At 38.7% G+C, this 19,414-nt stretch overlaps 1 protein-coding gene across 4 annotated transcripts in view; it reads left to right on the forward strand.

Moving 5' to 3' along the window:
- The window catches only part of smarca2 (SWI/SNF related, matrix associated, actin dependent regulator of chromatin, subfamily a, member 2), a 118,606-nt gene extending 113,264 nt beyond the window's left edge, over positions 1-5,342 (forward strand). For all 4 annotated transcript variants that reach the window (XM_059969959.1, XM_059969960.1, XM_059969958.1 and 1 more), the window contains 2 exons: positions 2,346-2,491; positions 4,033-5,342. In XM_059969959.1, coding sequence (XP_059825942.1) covers positions 2,346-2,491; positions 4,033-4,068 — 182 coding nt within the window. In that variant the 3' untranslated portion in view covers positions 4,069-5,342. The remainder of the gene's footprint in view (positions 1-2,345; positions 2,492-4,032) is intronic.
- The last annotated feature ends 14,072 nt before the right edge of the window (positions 5,343-19,414 follow it).

A 19,414-nucleotide genomic window follows, 5' to 3' on the forward strand; every position in this document is an offset into this window, starting at 1 on the left:
CATGAGGTTCAGTTGCTTTTCACAACCAGTTGATTTCATTGGCTGGTGTGACAAAAGTCTTGGAGGCAATTTGGTGCGTGGTGGTGCTGACTGACCCATCAGTTGATAGAATTTACAGAATGGTTAAAATACCAGAGGCTGCCATTTAGCCCATGAGGTCTACACCAAATCGATTTAAGATCATTCAGATTATTACCACCACTCATCCCTCTGCCAAAACTACAACTGAATCTGCCTTCTCTACTCCCTGGACAGAATGTCCATAACCTAAACAATTCCTATGTGATGGTGTGTGTCGGGGATGGGGGGGTGGTGGGAATCCTCTAGTTTTATTTGGATCTTCTGCCATCACATTAATTTTGTGTCTGTAGTGCTTGATCTGCCAGGCCTCTCCTTCCCTAGAGAGTTGCACCCATAATCATGCATAGCCTGAACCAGTAGTTCATAGAGGTTTATGAGCTCAGTAACAGTGAAGTAATCCGAATGAACATGAGACTCCTCCTGCCTGTATTTTATATTAAATATACAGTACATACATTGTTGTGAGTGCCATTGAGTTGTTGACTCATGGCAACCCTATACAGAGTGTAGTTGTCCATAGGGTTTTCATGCGAAGATATAGAAGTAGATTGCAGGCCTTTCCTCAACAGTACATATAAAACCATAGATAATTCAGTTTTTTTTAGCCCCTTTAGAATTGTGCTCTCTAATTCATTGTGACTCTTCTCAATCTTCTCACCAAAAACTGATAGTGATGATTTAACATTTCCAGCTGTAAGTTTTATCTCTCATCTTCCTGCCCATTTCAAGAACCTGCCCCTATCCTGTCCATAGTACATCAACCCTGAATGGTACATTGAATAGGAATGCTGATACAAAGTTGTAAGCTTCGATCAATCCCTTATTATCTAATCTCAGCTAGTAATGATCACAATTCATTACCAGTTTTTAAAGGTAACCCAAACACCTAGATGTCACACTAAATACCTATGTGTTAACTAATAATTGTCATTTCAGAAGTAGGTGATACTACCTTTGGGAAATGCCATATCAGATGCATGTTGTAGGTTTTTCAGCTTGGTACTTACAGACTTCCAATGAACCCTTTGAAATTACTCATTGAAAGACTGCCACACAAACTTGAGTCCATAACTATACTAGGTGAAATTTATTGAGCATCCAGTGAATAACTTAAATGACAGTAAGCTTAGTTGGGGACACATTCCAATTGGGTGTTTTCAAGGTATTAATACTGCTAGCTGGATTAAGAAATTTAAAAGTAGTTGTTTGAAATCTCAGATGATTATGGCTTAGGAAGTGATGCAGAAAAGGGCTCAAGGTTAATCTTAATGGCTGAGCTATGGGTGGTATATCATTGATAAGTAGGTTGTGAGCAGTTGCTTTTGACATCGAAAGCTTTCTTCCCAGTTATTTCCATGCCATAGGATCTTGGTTATTATGCCTCAATATATTGAGCAACCTGTTGGCAGGTAACAGCCTGAACCAAGATAAAAAATCTGAGAGACATAGTTTTGCATTTTCAGATCTTAGGTTGTGATGTTGATGTCTTATTTTTAACATCATACAGTGAAGTCAGATCAAAAACCAAATATTGTTTCCAACAGCAGTTGGTCGGCTCTTTTTCATTGATGTTTCTATTCAAGTTATTTGCCATCCACTTCCAGCACTACTAATTCTGACGTCAGAACAGTCTGATCTCAAACCAAAATGTTTAGCCAACATGGTTTTATACTTGGGCAGAGTTCTATTAAATAAGCAGTGTAGCCCATTCATTAATGTTTATACAAAATATCTAAAAGTGATTTAGCTTGCAGAAAACTGAAATTTTACAAATTAATAGAAATGCTCTGTTGTCAATAATAGAATATAGCTCAATGTCCTATTGCTGTAAAAAGCACCTTGGTCATCCTTATCCCTTCATAACCCTGATTTCTGCAAGTTCCAAGAAATTTCAGTAATGTAGAGTACTTCAGGTCTCATAATTGGACAGATTAGATTTGTCTCTCTTTCAAGTAGGAAGGGTAAATTTAATTGAAATAGTAATAGCTTTTCATGTAGATTGCTGTGAAAATCAAACATCTGCATTGAATAGAGCTCCAGAGTTGTATTACAAAGCATCTTCTGTCCTTGTTACATGAAACAGAGCAATATGTTTTCAAAGATCTTTAGTATTTAATTTAAATTGTCTTACTCAGCTCATTGAGTACTATTTGGGAAATAAAGCTGAGAACATCTTTAAGTCATGTGTGCATATTATTTATTAAGCACTTTAATAAAAATAGACTGGAATTTCAAGAATAAATATAATTTTCTGTATAATGCAGCAAAATCAGTCAAAGTTAAAATAAAACTTGGTCGAAAGGACAGTGACAAAAGTCGTGAGAAAGGAAAAAGTAGGAAACGGCTGGTTCGTACTAAAATCAAGCCCGTCATTAGTGATGATGACAGTGATGATGACCAAGATAACAATGTAAGTTTTCGATTAAGGTGATTTATTATTGTAGAATTTCGCTTGAAAGGCATTTTGAAATTTAGAAATGTTCACTGTGCAAACTATTTATATATAATCTAGGTATCTTCAGTTGAGGCATTACAAAATGACCACTAAGATCATTTACTCCATAAAAGAAGGTTTTCTTGAATGGTGTCTGTCTGCCTGGTATATTTATTTTTTTTCTCTGTTATCATGCTCTTCCCACCCCCACCCATTCACAGTCCGTTGTCAAAATTTGTAAATTAAGTGATTCCGTTTTTTACAATTGCATTGAAGCATCTGACTTGAAAACGTATACTGTACAGCTTGAGCTGTTACACATGACTTGAGTCCATTGTTGTGTATTGTTAAAGTCAAGTTTTCTTTAATATTCCCATCATTGAAGGCGAACAAATAATGGCACTTTCTATAACAATAACTCTTTTTCGATTATTAGCAATAAGAGGATTACATTTAATAAAGTGGCTTTAATTTTTTGTTATTAAAAAAGAGTGAGGAAAATTTATATTAGCTTTAGAAGTAGATACCAAAATGTCCTTTTCAGTATTTTTTTAAACTGGTCCTGGATTCACAGGCTGCAAATGAGGAATTGGTGACATAAATTGAATTTGCATTCTGTTGGAATTTAGGCTGTAAAAGAGCAATTGTTTCGAGAAAGGTTTGGATCTTCTATTGAGATTGGCCTTCCTCCTGGCAGAACAATGTGTCAGATTTTTCTGCCAGAATGTGCTTGTAAATAGTCAAAGTCACAACTTTTTAGAAAGGACAGATGTTATAATTTGTCTGTGTACATGTTTTACTCCCTCTGTGTATTTCCAAAGTGTCATGCATAACAGTGTGATGGTAATAATATAAGAACCAACTCATGGTCATAAGGACATGAATTGCAACTTATAAAGCGGCAAAATATTAACACTGCTATCAGTAATCCAGGTTTCTCCACATCATATTTGGGAAATGACTGTACTAATCTACCACAAGCTGAAAATGCTCTCTAATCACACATTAGTGCAGAAAGAAATGGAATTAACTTATCAGTTCAAGGTTAAGATCTAGTCACATTGAATGAAAGAAATGTATTCATTTATTTTTTAAAAATTCAACAAGACTGAAGTAATCAAAAGCTCCTATTCTATCACCTTTGTGGAAGGTTTCATCTTTGAAAATAGCTTGTCTTTCCTATAATTCTGAATTATAAATATTCTGGTAAAAAGATATTCAGTAATTTGCTTTTCTTAGATGTAATGAATTTTAACATCACAATTCTTTTAAAACATTCTACCACAATTTGACTTAAGCAGCAATGAATCATTTTATGAATAATTTGGGATGGAAACTATATTGCGAACTAAGTCTCTAAAGAATTGAGCACACTTTGATATTCTGATGATCTCAGAAGTTGCATGTATTTTTTTAAAATCAGATTAATATTATGCCAAATGTGTCAAGATTAGTCTGATATACAAGTGTTTTCAATTGTATGAAAATGTAAAACTCGTCTTTTTTTTCTTCCTCAGGACCAATCTGATATCAGTGGAAGTGAAGATGAATGAACTAATAACAAGAATGTGAATTGCTTCATGGACAAATCTTTGTTTCAGTAACTTTACCAACTGTTTTGTTGCACAGCTAATTATAATTTCTCCTTCCCTACTTCTCCCTTCCTCGGATTGTCTTTTTTACTGAAAAGTAAATCTGTTAGTAGAACAGTATATAATCTTTAGTTTTATGTAAGCATGACTGCAGTAAATGATTTCATAGCTATACATCTGTTTGCATCACCATATATTTGCTTTAAGCTTGTCAAAAATGAGTAAAAATTGCTTTTGAATTGTATCAGTTTATATATACAGTATATATACATTAAAATGACAGTTTTGTTGTCCTGAAGGTCAATGTCTCCACAGCTTTAAATTCTGACAAATATAATTCAAGTGGAAAATTTGTTTCATATGCACATCCCTTTTTAGTTTAATTTGTTTTGAAAATATTGTTTTGCAACCAGTGCTGGTAATAAGCTTTTCCTTAAGTGTACTTAATTCTTGCTTTCTTTGCACAATGTCTTTGGTGTAACTGATTGCCCAAGGCAAATAAAATCTAATTCAGTTGTAAAGAGTAAACTTTTTTTGTCTGTGTTTATTTAAGCACTAATTAAGAATTTAGCAAGATTAGGAAACTTCATGAGGAATCCTGAAATGTTATTTATATTGCCACTATTGAGCTCAAGATTAAAGGTCATCCTATGAAAAAATTGTAAAGATGTATTTTGTGACTTCCTTGTGAATTATTTTTAGGCTTTGTGTAAAAAGTTACACAGAATTAATGTATCGTGTAACATATTGAAGTATGTGGAAATGGGTGGCAGTTCAACCACATTCTTACATCTGGATGGCATTGTGACAGTTCTACTTGTGGGAAATGAAATTCAGCTTTTCTTAAATATGACACTGATCTCTATGATGTACTCAGTTACAGGAAACTTCACTTGTCTTGAGTCTTTGATGCCTGTTCTTCATTATCAGAAAAAAATAGAGCAGATCACTTTTCCACTTGAACTCAAAAAGACCCTCTTTTTTAAAAATACAACTTTGAACAGTTATTTAGGAAAGAACCTTGACGATACTAAAATTAAATGTAGCTTGAATGCATGAGGGGTGATGGTACATTTATGGGGATTTTTTTAATAGTTTGAATTCAAATTGTGGTTATAATTTTATTTTGTTATTGGTTTCCTTGCATTTTCTCATTGTAATTGCTTGTGAAAGTTTTGATCTATCAATATGTCAGAGAAGTGTATTTTAAACTTGCCAATAAAAATAATAAATCTACAAAATGTCATGCAGCATTTTTAATATTTATATAATTTAAGAATATTATGATTTTTCAGTATTGTAATTATTTGTCTTGAATACACTCCACTCACTGTCTTTTGTTTTTATACATTAGGAATTTTGAACACCTGATGCATAGCTGTTTTTTTATTTCACTTGGAATGAATCACAAGTATTAAGCTAAAAAGCGTATCTGGAAATACATGGATTTTGGCTGCCAGTGACTAGTGGTGTTCCTCAGGGGTCAGTTTTGGGACCACTGCTTTTGACATTGTTTGTCATTGATTTGGATAATGGAATTGATGGCTTTGTGGCAAGGTTTGTGGATTATATGAAGATAGTTGGAGGGGTAGGTAGTGCCGTGGAAGCAATGCAATTGCAGCAGGACTTGGACAAAGTGGAAGAATGAGCAAAAAAAAGTGGCAGGTGGAATACAGTGTTAGGAAATCTATGATAATGCATTTTGGTAAAATGAACAATAGTGCAGACTTATTTAAATTGAGAGAAGGTGCAAACATCAGAGGAGCAGAGGGACTTGGAATCCTGGTGCAAAACTCCTAGGTGGTTAATTTACACATTGAGTCTGGTAAAGAAGGCAAATGCAATGTTGGCATTTATTTCAAGGGGGAATAGAATATAAAAGCAAGGAGATAATGTTGAGGCTTTATGAGAGACAGGCCGCACGGAGTATTGTTAACGGTTTTGGGGTCCATATCTCAGAAAAGGTGTGATGTCATTAGACAGGGTTCAGAAGGGGAATGAAGGGGTTAACATATTTAAGCATTTGGCAGCTTTGGGCCTGTACTCACTGGAATTTAGCATTGGGGGGAATTTAGAAGATCTCATTGAAACCTACCGAACATTGTAAAGACTAGATAGGGTGGATGTGGAGAGGATGTTCACTGTGGTGGGGGTATACAGAACTAAAGAACACAGCCTCAAACTTGAGGGGTGTCCTTTTGGAATGCGGTAAGGAGGAACTTTTTTAAACCGAGTAGTGAATCTGTGGAATGCTCTGCCATAGACTGCAGTGGAGGCCAAGTCTATGATTATATTTAAGGCGGAAGTTGCTGATCGGTCAGGGCATCAGAGGGTACGGGATTGAGTGGGATCCAGGATCAGCCATGCTGGAATGGTGAAACAGACTCAACAGACTGAATGGCCTAATTTTGCTCCTGTGTCTTATGACTATGAACCTGTTTTGTACAGTCAAGACAATGTATTTAGTTCAACCAATCATGCAAATATTCCAAAACTACTATTTGTTTAAAAATGTAGTGTGGCTCATTTTCCTTGACCTTCATTTCTGTATTTGTAGGTTAATTTTTTGTTAGATATTAGAATAGTGCAGCAAAGGCAGGTTGGTCTTGCAGATGTGTAGGAGCTATCTTCTAGTATGCTTTGAGTCAGCTGTGTCTTGGAGCTTGGCCTCTGAACATGGTTATCGGTATATTGCCAGAGATGGAGGACCTTCATTGCTGCCCTAAACACCAGCAGCGTAACGGGCAGTAACTAACTACATATTGCAGCTCGGCCTTCATTCTGGATTGTGGTCACTGAACATCAAATAGGTTCTCCTTAATTCTGAAAATTATCCTTACTCTTGCATGGGAAGCTTGTTGGAGTTGAGGCACCATGTTGCAGCAGGAAAGATTGAGTAAAGTGCTGGAGTAATAAAATAACTGATTTAACCAATTTTTGATGCTGTTATAGACCCATTGTTTAGTATTACGGTTTGCATGTCATCTCAAAACAAATGTAATATGGAGTGGCATTCCTAAAGGCAGCTGAATTCGAGAAGGACATTTCACAGTCTCATCTTATTTGATGAAGTCAAAATTTTAGGATGGTTGATTAAGGTAATATTTGGTGACTGGTATTGCTCCCTGTGGTTTTCTTAGGAGCTTTGCACAGTGAAGTTTGTCTACCGTAGATCCAATACTGTAGACGCTAGGATCTCAAGCACGTTGACATCTTGGTGGGGGGCAGAAGAATTGTTGAAAACCTGGTATCAGGACTGATGCAGGGTCTTGACACAAAAGGTCAACAATTTAATGTACGTTATTCCCACTGATGTGGCTGGGAGAAACAAAATATTTATGTTAAACTGTCTGTACCTAAGGTCTCAATTTAACAAAAGTTTCCTTTGCATCTCATAGGATCTGCATTCAAATATGTGCTACACCATTTCTTGACAAGTGCACTCCTTCCAAGTTCCTGTATCATGCATATTAATTCTGAACAAGGAATTTAGCCTAGTGTGTCCAGTATGTAAATGACTTCTTTCCTCCTATTATCCCTATCTTCCAGTTGAGCTCTCGTCATGTTGTATGAATGAGGTCCTTCCTTTCCCTTATCCCAACTTTTTAATTATGGCTTTCACCTTCCCTTCATGTAAAGGCACCACTACATTTACATCCTTAATTTTTAGTGATATCTTGGTGAGAGCTGCTATCTTGTTTCCTTCAATCCCAGCAAGGGCATCCAAAAGAAATGGATACATAAACCAAGACCCTGCAGACTCAATAGATGTAGAATGTCTGGCCTACAAATTGAAATGCCTGTTTTAATAGATGTCAAGACTGAGAACAAATGAAAGCACAAAAGTCCATAATCGGGGTGTAATTCTTTGACCCATTCCAGGGCTAAACTGATAGTAACCATCTCAGACATGAATACTGATACTTTGATAATCTTTCCTTAGTAGTCTCCTAAAACATAAACAAAAACAACTGATTGACCTGTCATTGGATTCTTTGAACCATCTGTGTAAAAATCCGTGTTTGCCTTGCATATATTGCTGAACCTCCTGTGCCACTGATAAACAATCACTCCTCACCTTGATCTTTTCTTGGAGGCTTAAATCAACCACGGGCAAAGGGGAAAACCGTGAATAACTGGCAGAGAGGAAAATACCGGGACCCTATTCCACACTTTTTAAAAAAAACAAGATTTTGTGTCTATTCCCATCCAGCCAAAACTGAAGACCTTACAAATGTGGTACTCCCAATATTCTACTAATGTTGCCAATATTGGCTGATCAACTTTATGTCCTCTTGTGTTAATCCTATAAATCATTGGTTATAACCCTGTAACCTGCAGACACGTAAAAGTAATTCATTCATTTCTACTGTTACGTATCCCCTAACTGGATAACTCACCAGCAAAGATAGTAAGGTCCGTTGGAGTCTGATGGCACTATTTTTGAACGTTTTAGTCATAAAGGGGGCACAAAATTAAGGTTAAACCAAACATTCAGAACATATACATCGGCAAAACTCAATCTAAAGCGCGGGTATAGCAATAATCATCATTAAGAAATAATCTCGACTGTTGTCTAGGGGATAATATATTGTCCGTTGGGAATATAAAAGTCTCTCAGAAAGTCTGCAGCCTTCAGTCTTTTTGGGGAGTCGCTGGGTTTCACGTGTTTCAGAGAGAGTGAGGAGAAACGACAAAACTTGCCCGGGTCTTTGACGAAGCAACACTGTTGAATCAGGGGAGCGTTGTTTCCCTGTTATTAGTTCGAAGTCCTCGGTATTATCAGCCACCCGCTCCCCAGGCAGAGAAGTTACGGAGCGCACGTTGCTTTTGACTGGCTTCCAGCTATCACGGGAGCGTTAAGCGATAGAGTCCTTCTGGTGCGTCTCTCTGGGGTACCGCCTCCTGCAGTCCCCTTTTATCTTGACTTGCAGAGTTGTAGATGTCCATCAAAGTAGGGTGTTGCAATCCCCACCCCCACATTGCCCGAGGGTGTCCATATCCGTGGTAGCTGTCACGTAGCAGGGTCTTGCCCTCAGCACAGGTGTCTCTAAGAGCCCTGGCCAAAACCGTTACATTGTCTCTCATTTGCCTGGGTCCGAGACCCGAATTAATAGTGCTCTTGCGATTCTCCGGAAGGAGGGGGCTGCTCCCGCTCCTTCGGCCCCTCAGAGCTGTGGTACATTCATAACACTACCAATAATGCCAAAATTGGGAAATGATTTAATAGCACGACAACATGATCTCAATGCTTAAGCTTGAACTTTATCCAGGGGCTTTAAGACCGCTGGTGAAGTTGACCCCATAAGCAATACACTCATCATCAAAGATAGATCTGATCATAGCAAGGTACATTTATTTAGGTGACCAATCACACCCAGTTAAGCAGCTGAGTGTACTAAGGGTTTTTTTTAACACTTCTATAGAATTTTATTCACATACACCATCCATGTTAGCCTTATGTCCATCCACATACCCAGAAACTTTACCATCGACTCTTGTTTAGGAGACTTACAGTATAACTTTAGATCAATTGTGGGTGTAATGTTCCTTTTAGAAAACAAATAACTTGAGTCTTTGCAAAAGAAAATTTAAACCCCTACTGACATCCCCATTCCTTCACATCATTAATAGCTGTCTTTATTTTCCTAACTAGTTCAAATTCCTGCCTCTTTTTCACAATGCAACTTCATCAGCATATAATGATTTGGAAATAGCTGAGCAACATTTTATTAAATATCATTAATCATAATGTTAAAGAGGAGTGGGCTATACACACTCCCCTGTGAAGCCCCATTCTCTATTTCATGCTCCTTAGTAATTGATATTCCCACCCTAACATATCTTCCTGTCACAAAATATCTTGAATTCAATTGAATATTCTTCACCTCAGAAGGTTCAAAGGTTCACTTATTGTCAAAGTATACAACTCTTGAAATTCTTTGGGTAGCTGTGAAACGAAGAAAGAAAAAATAAAGCAGCAGAATCACCAACCCCAAAATCCCTCTGCACACAAAAAAAGGAACAAAATGGAACAGGCACATCGACCCCCAAATCTCCCTCCCCACACAAAAAAAATCAATAAAGATTGAGCAAAAAACACAGAATATAAAAGAACTATAAGACTGAAAAATAGTCTATAGTCCAAGTCCACATCCAAACACAGAAAACTTGGGCAACACCCCATGGGCACAGCAACAGGCTGTCCCCTCTCCAGAAGCAGAGCGAATAAAAGGCAGGTGATCGGTACTCACCCTCCAAACTCACCTCAATGCTTTAATCTCCCTCATCGCTTTAATTGGTGAACAAAGGAAGTTTTTTCCATCTTTTCAAGTTTAAATGACAGGCCTTGTGTCCATAACATATTAAAAGTTTTTTTGTACATGAAAGAGAATGCCTAATACTAATACTTTTTTTGGTGGTAGCCTACTATGGGAACACCAATACCTTTGAATGGAAAATCTTAGAAAAAGTAGTAGATACAGCCCAGTCCAGCACATCTACACAGAGCGTTGTCACAAGTAAGCAGCATCCTGTATCAGAGACCCCCACCAGCAGGTCATGCTCTCTTCTTGCTGTTTCCATCAGGAGGAAGGTACAGGAGCCTCATGATCCACTGCATCCGGTTCAGGAACAGTTATTACTCCCTAACGTTCAGGCTCTTGAACTTCAGTCAACTTCACTTATGCCATCACTAAAATATTCCCACAATGTATGAACTCATGGTCAAGGACTCTTCTAATGGGATTTAAACTAGTGTTGCCAGATGGGAACCAGAGTGCCAGAGCACTTGGTGGAGAGGTTGTGAAGACAGATGCTGGTAAGACCTCAGATAAAGTTAGGAATTAAAAGGTTGAGCATGGTGTGTCTAGTGTCTGGAGCTGCATATATTTCAATACAAGAAGTATCGTAGGAAAGGCAGATAATAGTACTGAAGACAAGGTAACTGGATTACGAACAGAGGCAATGTGTAGTGAGGAAAGGCTGTTGATAGGGCAAAATTGCAGCCAATAGGATGATTTGCAATGTAAAAGGGGGCAAAATTGAAAAGGATGAATACAGGATTGAAGGTGTTATGTTTGAATGTGTGCAGTATATGGAAAAAAGTAGATAAACTTCTCTAGCACAGTTGCAGATTGGCATATATGATGTTGTGAGCATCGCTGCATCAAGGCTAAAAGAGTATAACTGGGAGCTTAAAGTCTAAGGGCACATATTGTATCGAAAGGACAGGCTGGAAGCCAGAAGGGGTGGCGGTGCTCTGTTGGTAAAAAATGAAAATCATTAGAAAGAAGAGACATAGGGTCATAAAGTGTTGAATCACTGTGGATAGAGTTAAGGAATTGCAAGGGTAAAAGGACACTGATGGGAATTGTATACAGACTCCCAAACAGTAATAAGGATGTGGTCTATATATTTCAATGGGAGATAGAAAATGCATGCCAAAAGGGCAATGTTACAATGGTCTTGGGGGAATGGACAAGGTTCCACACAGTAGGCTTATTCAGAAAGTCAGCAGGGGGCAGGCATGAGATCCAGGGAAGTTTGGCCAGGTGGATTCAGAATTGGCTTGCCTGCAGAAGGCAGAGGGTTGTAGTGGAGGGATTACATTCAGATTGGAGGGTTGTGACTAGTGGTGTCCCACAAGGATCTGTTCTGGGACCTCTACATTTCGTGATTTTTATTAACAACCTGGATGTGGGGATAGAAGGGTGGGTTGGCAAGTTTGCAGATGGCGCAAAGGTTGTTGGTGCTGTAGATAGTGTAGAGGATTGTCTAAGATTGTAGAGAGACATTGATAGGATGCAGAAGTGGGCTGAGAAGTGGCAGATGGAGTTCAACCTGGAGAAGTGTGAGGTGATACACTTTTGAAGGACAAACTCCAAGGCAGAGTACAAAGTAAATGGTAGGATACTTGGTAGTGTGGAGAAGAAGAGGGATCTGGGGGTACATGTCCACAGATCCCTGAAAGTTCCCTCACAGGTAGATAGGGTAGTTAAGAAAGCTTATGGGGTGTTAGCTTTCATAAGTCGAGGGATAGAGTTTAAGAGTTGTGATGTAATGATGCAGCTATATAAAACTCTAGTTAGGCAACACTTGGAGTACTGTGTCCAGTTCTGGTCGCCTCACTACAGGAAGGATGTTGGAAGCATTGGAAATGGTACAGAGGAGATTTACCAGGATGCTGCCTGGTTTAGAGAGTATGCATTATGATCAGAGATTAAGGAAGCTACGGCTTTACTCTTTGGAGAGAAGGAGGATGAGAGGAGACATGATAGAGGTGTACAAGATAATAAGAGGAATAGACAGAGTGGACAGCCAATGCCTCTTCCCCAAGGCACCACTGCTCAGTACAAGAGGACATGGCTTTAAGGTAAGGGGAGGGAAGTTCAAGGGGGATATTAGAGGAAGGTTTTTCACTCAGAGAGTGGTTGGTGTGTGGAATGCACTGCCTGAGTCAGTGGTGGAGGCAGATACACTAGTGAAGTTTAAGAGACTACTAGACAGGTATATGGAGGAATTTAAGGTGGGGAGTTATATGGGAGGCAGGGTTTGAGGGTTGGCACAACATTGTGGGCTGAAGGGCCTGTAATGTGCTGTACTATTCTATGTTCTATGTTCTATTTCAATATGCAGGTAGATTGGGAAAATCAGGTTGGTGCTAGATTTCAGGACGGGGATTTTCTAGAATGCCAACAAGAAAGCTTTTTAGAGCAGCTCATGGTTGAGCTCACTAGGGGATCAGCTATTGTGGATTGGGTGTTGCGCAATGAACTGAATTGATTAGAGAATTTAAGATTAAAAAAAACCTTTAGGGGACGTGATCATAATATGATCGAATTCACCCTGAAATCTAAGTAAGAGAAGCTAATGTCAGACATTTCAGTATTACAGTGGAGTAAAGGGCACTCTATTCCATTGTAACATTAGAAAAACCATTAACAGCCCTCCTTTCCGAGATCTCCCTCCCTTTCTAGATCATTCTCTCTCCCTCTCTGGATATCAGTTTACCTACTGATATCTTTTATAAACCCACTGATTCTCACAGCTAACTAGATTATACCTCTTCCCACCCTGTCACTTGTAAAAATGCCATCCCCCTTTTCTCAGTTCCTCCATCTCTGCACATCTGCTCTCAGGATGAAGCTTTTCATTCCCAAACTAATGATGCGTCGTCCTCCTTCCCTTCCTCCATTATCAATGCTGCCCTCACTCGCATCTCTTCCATTTTGTGCACATTTACCTTAACCCTATCATCCTGCCACCACAACGGGGATAGGATTCTTCCTGTCCTCAACCACCACACTAGCCTTCGTGTCCAACACATAATTCTCTGTAACTTCCGCCGTTTCCATTGGGACCCCACCACAAAGCACACCTTTCCATCCCCCTTCACTTTCCACTTTCCATAGGGATCACTTCCAATGTGACACCCTTGTCCACTCGTTCCATCCCACTGATCTCCCTCCTTGCAAGCAGAACAAGTGCCACACCTGCCCCTATACCTCCTCCTTCACTACCATTCAGGGCCCCAAACTGTCCTTCCAGTTGAGGTAACACTTCACCTGTGGGTCTACTATCCAGTGCTCCCAATGTGGTCTCCTGTATATCAGTGAGATTGGATGAAGATTGTTAGACCGCTTCACCGAGCACCTACACTCTGTCCATCAGAAACATGGGATCTCCATGTAGCAATACCTATACCTTTTATTCCATTTGAGTAGCCTCCAACCTGATGGCATGAACATCAATTTCTCGAAATTCCGGTAATTGACATCTCTCCCCTCCTTCACCATTTCCCCATTCCCGTTTCCCTCTCTCACATTATCTCCTTACCTACCCATCACCTCCCTCTGGCGGCTCTTCTCCTTCCCTTTCTTCCTTGGTCTTCTATCCTCTGCTATCAGATTCCCCCTCCTCCAGCCCTCTATCTATTTCATCAATCAACTTCCCATCTCTTTACTTCACCCCCTCTCTCTCCTCTGGTTGCACCTATCACTTGCCACCTTGTACTTCCTCCCCTTTCTCCCTTCCTTTCCAGTCTTGAAGAAGGGTCTCGGCCCAAAACTTCAACTCTTTTCCACAGATGCTGCCTGGCCTGCTGAGTTGCTCCAGCATTTTATGTGTGTTGCTTTGGATCTCCAGCATCTGCAGAATTTCTCCTGTTTTTAACTCTCCTTTGACATCTGAATATTATTTACTCCTCCTTGTAAAGTATTATTAATAATTCTCAAGTTGAGTATTTTAACTTTAGAGGTTTTTCTGCAGCTTTTAATATAATTTTATTTTTTTCTGTCCTACTTTTAGTTTGTGCTGAACAATTTAACACATCTAACATAAGAAACCTTTGTTATAAAATCATGCACTTTACACAATGAGTTTAATCTATTTTCTGGATATTAATAGTCCTATTGAATCAGTCTTTGATACTTTCTGAAGAGCCTTTGCATATGATATGCCCATTTCCACCTGAACATGCCGCACTTCACAGTTTTCTTAGGCACAGAATTCACCGTGCATAAGCAGAGCTATGTTCCCTCCACAATTGCTACATTTGGGCCTAATGCCTTCTCCACAATTGCCATAATCTATCTACCACACTGCATTTTACCCCTACAGACAGCTGCTACTTGACCAAACTTATGGCACTGAAAACATCTCAGTGGGGGTGGCACATAGTCTCAAACCACATAACTCATATAGCCTAAATTAACCCTACCTGGCAATTTATCCCCATCAAATTTAATCAAGATCAATAAGCTATTTGCTTTACTTCATCAGGAAACCATTTTAAACTGTTCCCTCTATTAAATTATTTTTAACTTTGGTACATCGAGAAACACTCCTGTGATTACTCCCCAAAGACACTGTCATTCAATGTGGTTCCTTAGTGTTACTTTCCTTCCTCCTTCAGCATCTAACCCTAAAGCTTTGTCACATTGCTTACTATCTTTACAAAACACTGAGTGTGTTGCCTTTAAGGCATTTGTTTAGTTTATTATATTTTCGCTTTAGTAATTTGTTTGTAATTATTTTCTAGCTAAAGTTAAGATTGTTTAAAGTAAATTTGTTGTCTATGATATATCGCAGCACGCAATAACGTCACACCCGGTTTCGCCGCGTCTTGTGGGAAAATACCAGTTTGGAGAAACAGGAAGGAGGAGGTTGTGTGTGCAGGATCAGCGCGAGAAAAGTTTTATTTCTATGCACTAGAAACATCAGAGAAGCAACACCATAAGTTCATGAGATAATCGATATGTTGAAGTAAGAATGTTAACACTGATTCTGTTACAAGTAATGACGGTTGATAGTTTATGTTCTTTATTATTTAAGGAGTTATGGATAGTTTGTGTTGAAGTATTTAAAGCCAGTCGATGGCGTAGGTAGATTCTGACTGTCTGTTGCACTTTAATGTAATATAGTTGTTGTAGTTTTACTTTTGCAAGTATTTATGATGTAGATGTGATGCCAAGAAGGAAACAAATACTGTATATATTTTATATTGTTTTATCAACAGTTTTCACCATACGTTAATGTGGATGAGTGAACAGTAAACGGTTAATCTTACTGGGATCGCGCCTCATTGACTCGGTTTAAACTTGGTGTTTAGTTCAGAGTTTTTACACCTGTGCAAGAACACTACACCGAGTGTCCAATCTCTTAATGATCTTGCACCCACAATATCTCCTAATGCAATTTTGAAATCCCTAGTTAATCTAATTGGACTGATATCACATACAGGTCCACATTCAAAACCCAACAAAACATTAAGCGCTTCCTTCCTTCTTTTATTTAAATCCTGTCTACTTGCCTTCATCACTGGATGATAAGCCACTACAATCCCCAATTCATCACTTACATTTCTGTTTCTCAGAAACCTGCTATTCACCTTCCTCCTTACAACTCCTATCGCCCAATACCACCTCCCGTTCACTACTTCCATCTTCGTCATCTCTTCCTACTATCTCTGCTCCCCTTCCAGCTGAGAACAATTCCCAACATCAGGCTCAGTCAAATTTCAATCCAATGTATGATGGAAAATGGAGATGAGCGTATCAGGATCAAAACTGAGGAACCATCAAATTGCAAATCGAGAACAAATGTGCAGAAGAGTTGAGGTCATATAAAATGAAGTAAGCAATCACAATAACCATCAAATTGGAGTAAGGCCTTGCAGACTTGCTACATCTGGTTAGAATGTTAGCTGTTAAACAACTAATGGAATGAAACATCATCACAAGTATCTCATCTTTCATAATGGTAGAATGTGGCATGTGTGCAGAGGATAAGACCGATGTGTTTGCATTCACCTCTATCCTGAAATGACCCGGGGAGACACTACTTACTTTTGAAGTCCTCAGCATCACAAATACTGATCTTCAGCTAATTAAATTAATTCAATATGATACCACTCTCCCATTCTCCTCCAAAGTACGTGAAAAATTAACTTCTATGACGTCTGTGCTCTCTGTTCAGGAACTTCCTAGAGGGTACAAAAGAGAGTTCTGGACAATTTTATACTGAAGCACTCAATCTGAATCTCAAATTAAACTGCATGTCATTGAAAATTTTCAAAACTTGCTAATTTTTGGGAGAGTACCAGAAGAATAGAAAGAGAGGATGACAGAAGGCAGGGAACTATTGACTAGGAACTTTAACAGCTTTTATTAACAAAATGCTAGAATCAATAATCAAAGAGGAAATACATAATCATTTAGAAAATTTTGTATATAATAAAACCTAGTCAATATACTGTAATGAAAGGTGGGTATTTTTTGCTCAGCGTCTTTAAGGATATGACTGGGGAACTTAATAGAAGGGTAACCTGTAGATGTAGTGTATTTTGATTTTAAGAAGTCATTTGACAAGGTGCTACATATAATCATAGAACTGTACAACATTGAAATAAGGCATTTGACCCAACTCAACCAGGCCAATGAGTGGGCACCTTCTGTATTAATCCCATTTCTCAGTACTTGATCCACAGCTCTCTGTGCTTAAACAATTCAAAGGCTCATCTAGACATTCTTTAAGTAAACTCAGCAATCCAATTTCAATCAACTCTCAAACATGGCATTCCAGGCACTTGCCGCTTTTTGGGTGAAAGAAGGATCCCTCTCCCCTCTACATCCCTTCCTCCTTACCCTAAACTAATGGACTCGAATTTTATCTTCCTCTTACGTGAGCAAAATTGACCTGAAAAAATGTTATCGGATAGAAAATATCGTAGTATTGGAGATAATCCAAAGGAGATTCATCAGGGTAATGCTTGGCATGAGAAGGCTGTCCAGTCAAAAGAAGTGAGACAGTATGGGTCTGTACTACACACAGGTAAAAAAAATAAAGGATGAGTTATTTTTCAGATCCTAAGAGAGCTCGATAGGGCAAGCCCCAAAATGTTTTAATTAATTGAAGAACCTTGAACCAAGGGACACAGTTACAAGGAGCTGGTCATTGATAAGTGAGGTGTATTGAATATTCTTCTTGCAGAGGGTAATAGATCTCTGGAATTCTCTACTTCAGAGTGTGATAGAGATCAGATCGTTAGATATATTTAAGGTGGAGTCAGATAAATAGTTGAAAGATCGACAACTTAAAGGCCATGGGAAACTGGCAGAGTAACAATCAACTAAGATCATATTGAATGACAAGCTAGGTTTGAGGGGCCAGATGTCCTACTTGTGCTCCTATATTCTAGTGTTCATGTGTGTTCTGTGACTGTGGAGAACTATCATTCTTTATTATTCATACTTCCTCTGCAGCATTTGGCATGCTTGTTAATTGCATTCGTAGCCAACATTTCAACACTTTTGCCATTAGAAAACACATTAATAATTCACATTTATCCAAATGACGTCTCATTCTACTGCTTTTTGCTTCCTTAGCACATGCTGATTTATTACTTTGCTTATCTGGCAGAATTTCCTCCAGCTAGATGGATGAATGAAAAAAAGGACAGCTATGAGGAAGGGAATGATTAGATTAGAGCAAGTTAAAAGATCTTCTACAGAAGCACAGTGGAGTGATTACATCATGGCCTGGTATGGACACACCAGTACACAAGAATGGGAAAGCCTACAATAAGTGGTGGATACAGGCCAATTCATCACAGCAAAAGCCCGCCGCACCATTGTGTACATCTGCAAATACTGCTGCTATAAGAAAGCAGCATCCATGATGAAGGACCCCCAACACCCAGGCCATTGATCTCTTCTTGCTGGAAACATCGGGAAGGATATACCGGAGTCCTACGGCACTTATCACTTGGCATAAAACACACACAGAGACTTGTAACCTCCCATCCAAACCAGCAAAGCCTCCTGGGATTTCATAGGTTCCATTTTGTCACATTACATTTGACAAAAATTAAAAATTTATGAAGACTTTCAGGGTTAGAGATACATTTCCACACTTTTTTGTTTGGTCCCCACTACAAACTGCAATGTATAAATATTTACAGCGCTGAGGGGCAGGATCTGATGGAGACTGTTCACTTGGTGGCGTGGCTCCACTTTGTCTTCATGATTTGGCATCTATACCATCATCTGAATCTTCTTCATTCAGCCCATTTGCTGCTGAAATGCTCATTCAAATTGTTAATAGATTTTTCTAGGTAAATCTAGGGTCCAATTTGAAAATTTCACTGTAATTATTTAATTTCATACTCTCAAAAAAATCTAAGGCATAATACTTAAGATATTAGATTTCATTTCACTAAGTACATACAGTATCACCTAACAAACTGTAAATATCCATTACTCGTTTAAAACTCATTTGTCTATCTGCTTAACTACAACAGCACGTGATAAAGCATTAGAATACAAGGATTCAAAAGAATCAACGCATTCGATGCTGCATTCCCAAACCATTTCCACAAAATAGTTCCGTGCAATTTGGAAACTTACTTATCTATAACCCAGACACTGACATTTTCAATCATGTAACTTTAAGCTCCACATTGAAACCTAGTCACCGAGAGAAATATTTTGGTTCCATCCAAAAGGTAAAAGATGAAAAATCAGTTAGCATCCGAGGAATTCTTAAAATTAGGGAAGAGACCAGATGATGAAAATTAATCCATTAGTTTTCATCAAGTGGTTATGAAAACCTTATTCCCGCCCCTGCTGCTGCCTGGCTCGCTTGGGTTCCTGCAGCAAATCGCTGCAGCAAATTCCCAACGTGTACGATATCCAATGGAAATAACGATATCGATAGGGTGCGTGACAGAGTCATTGCTCAACAAATCAGGATTTGAGGCGCGCAACAACCAATGGATGGTTGTTATGATCGAAAAGAAAATTGATAA

This window comes from Hypanus sabinus, chromosome 5 (genome assembly GCF_030144855.1).
Source record: "Hypanus sabinus isolate sHypSab1 chromosome 5, sHypSab1.hap1, whole genome shotgun sequence".
Classification (NCBI taxonomy): domain Eukaryota; kingdom Metazoa; phylum Chordata; class Chondrichthyes; order Myliobatiformes; family Dasyatidae; genus Hypanus; species Hypanus sabinus.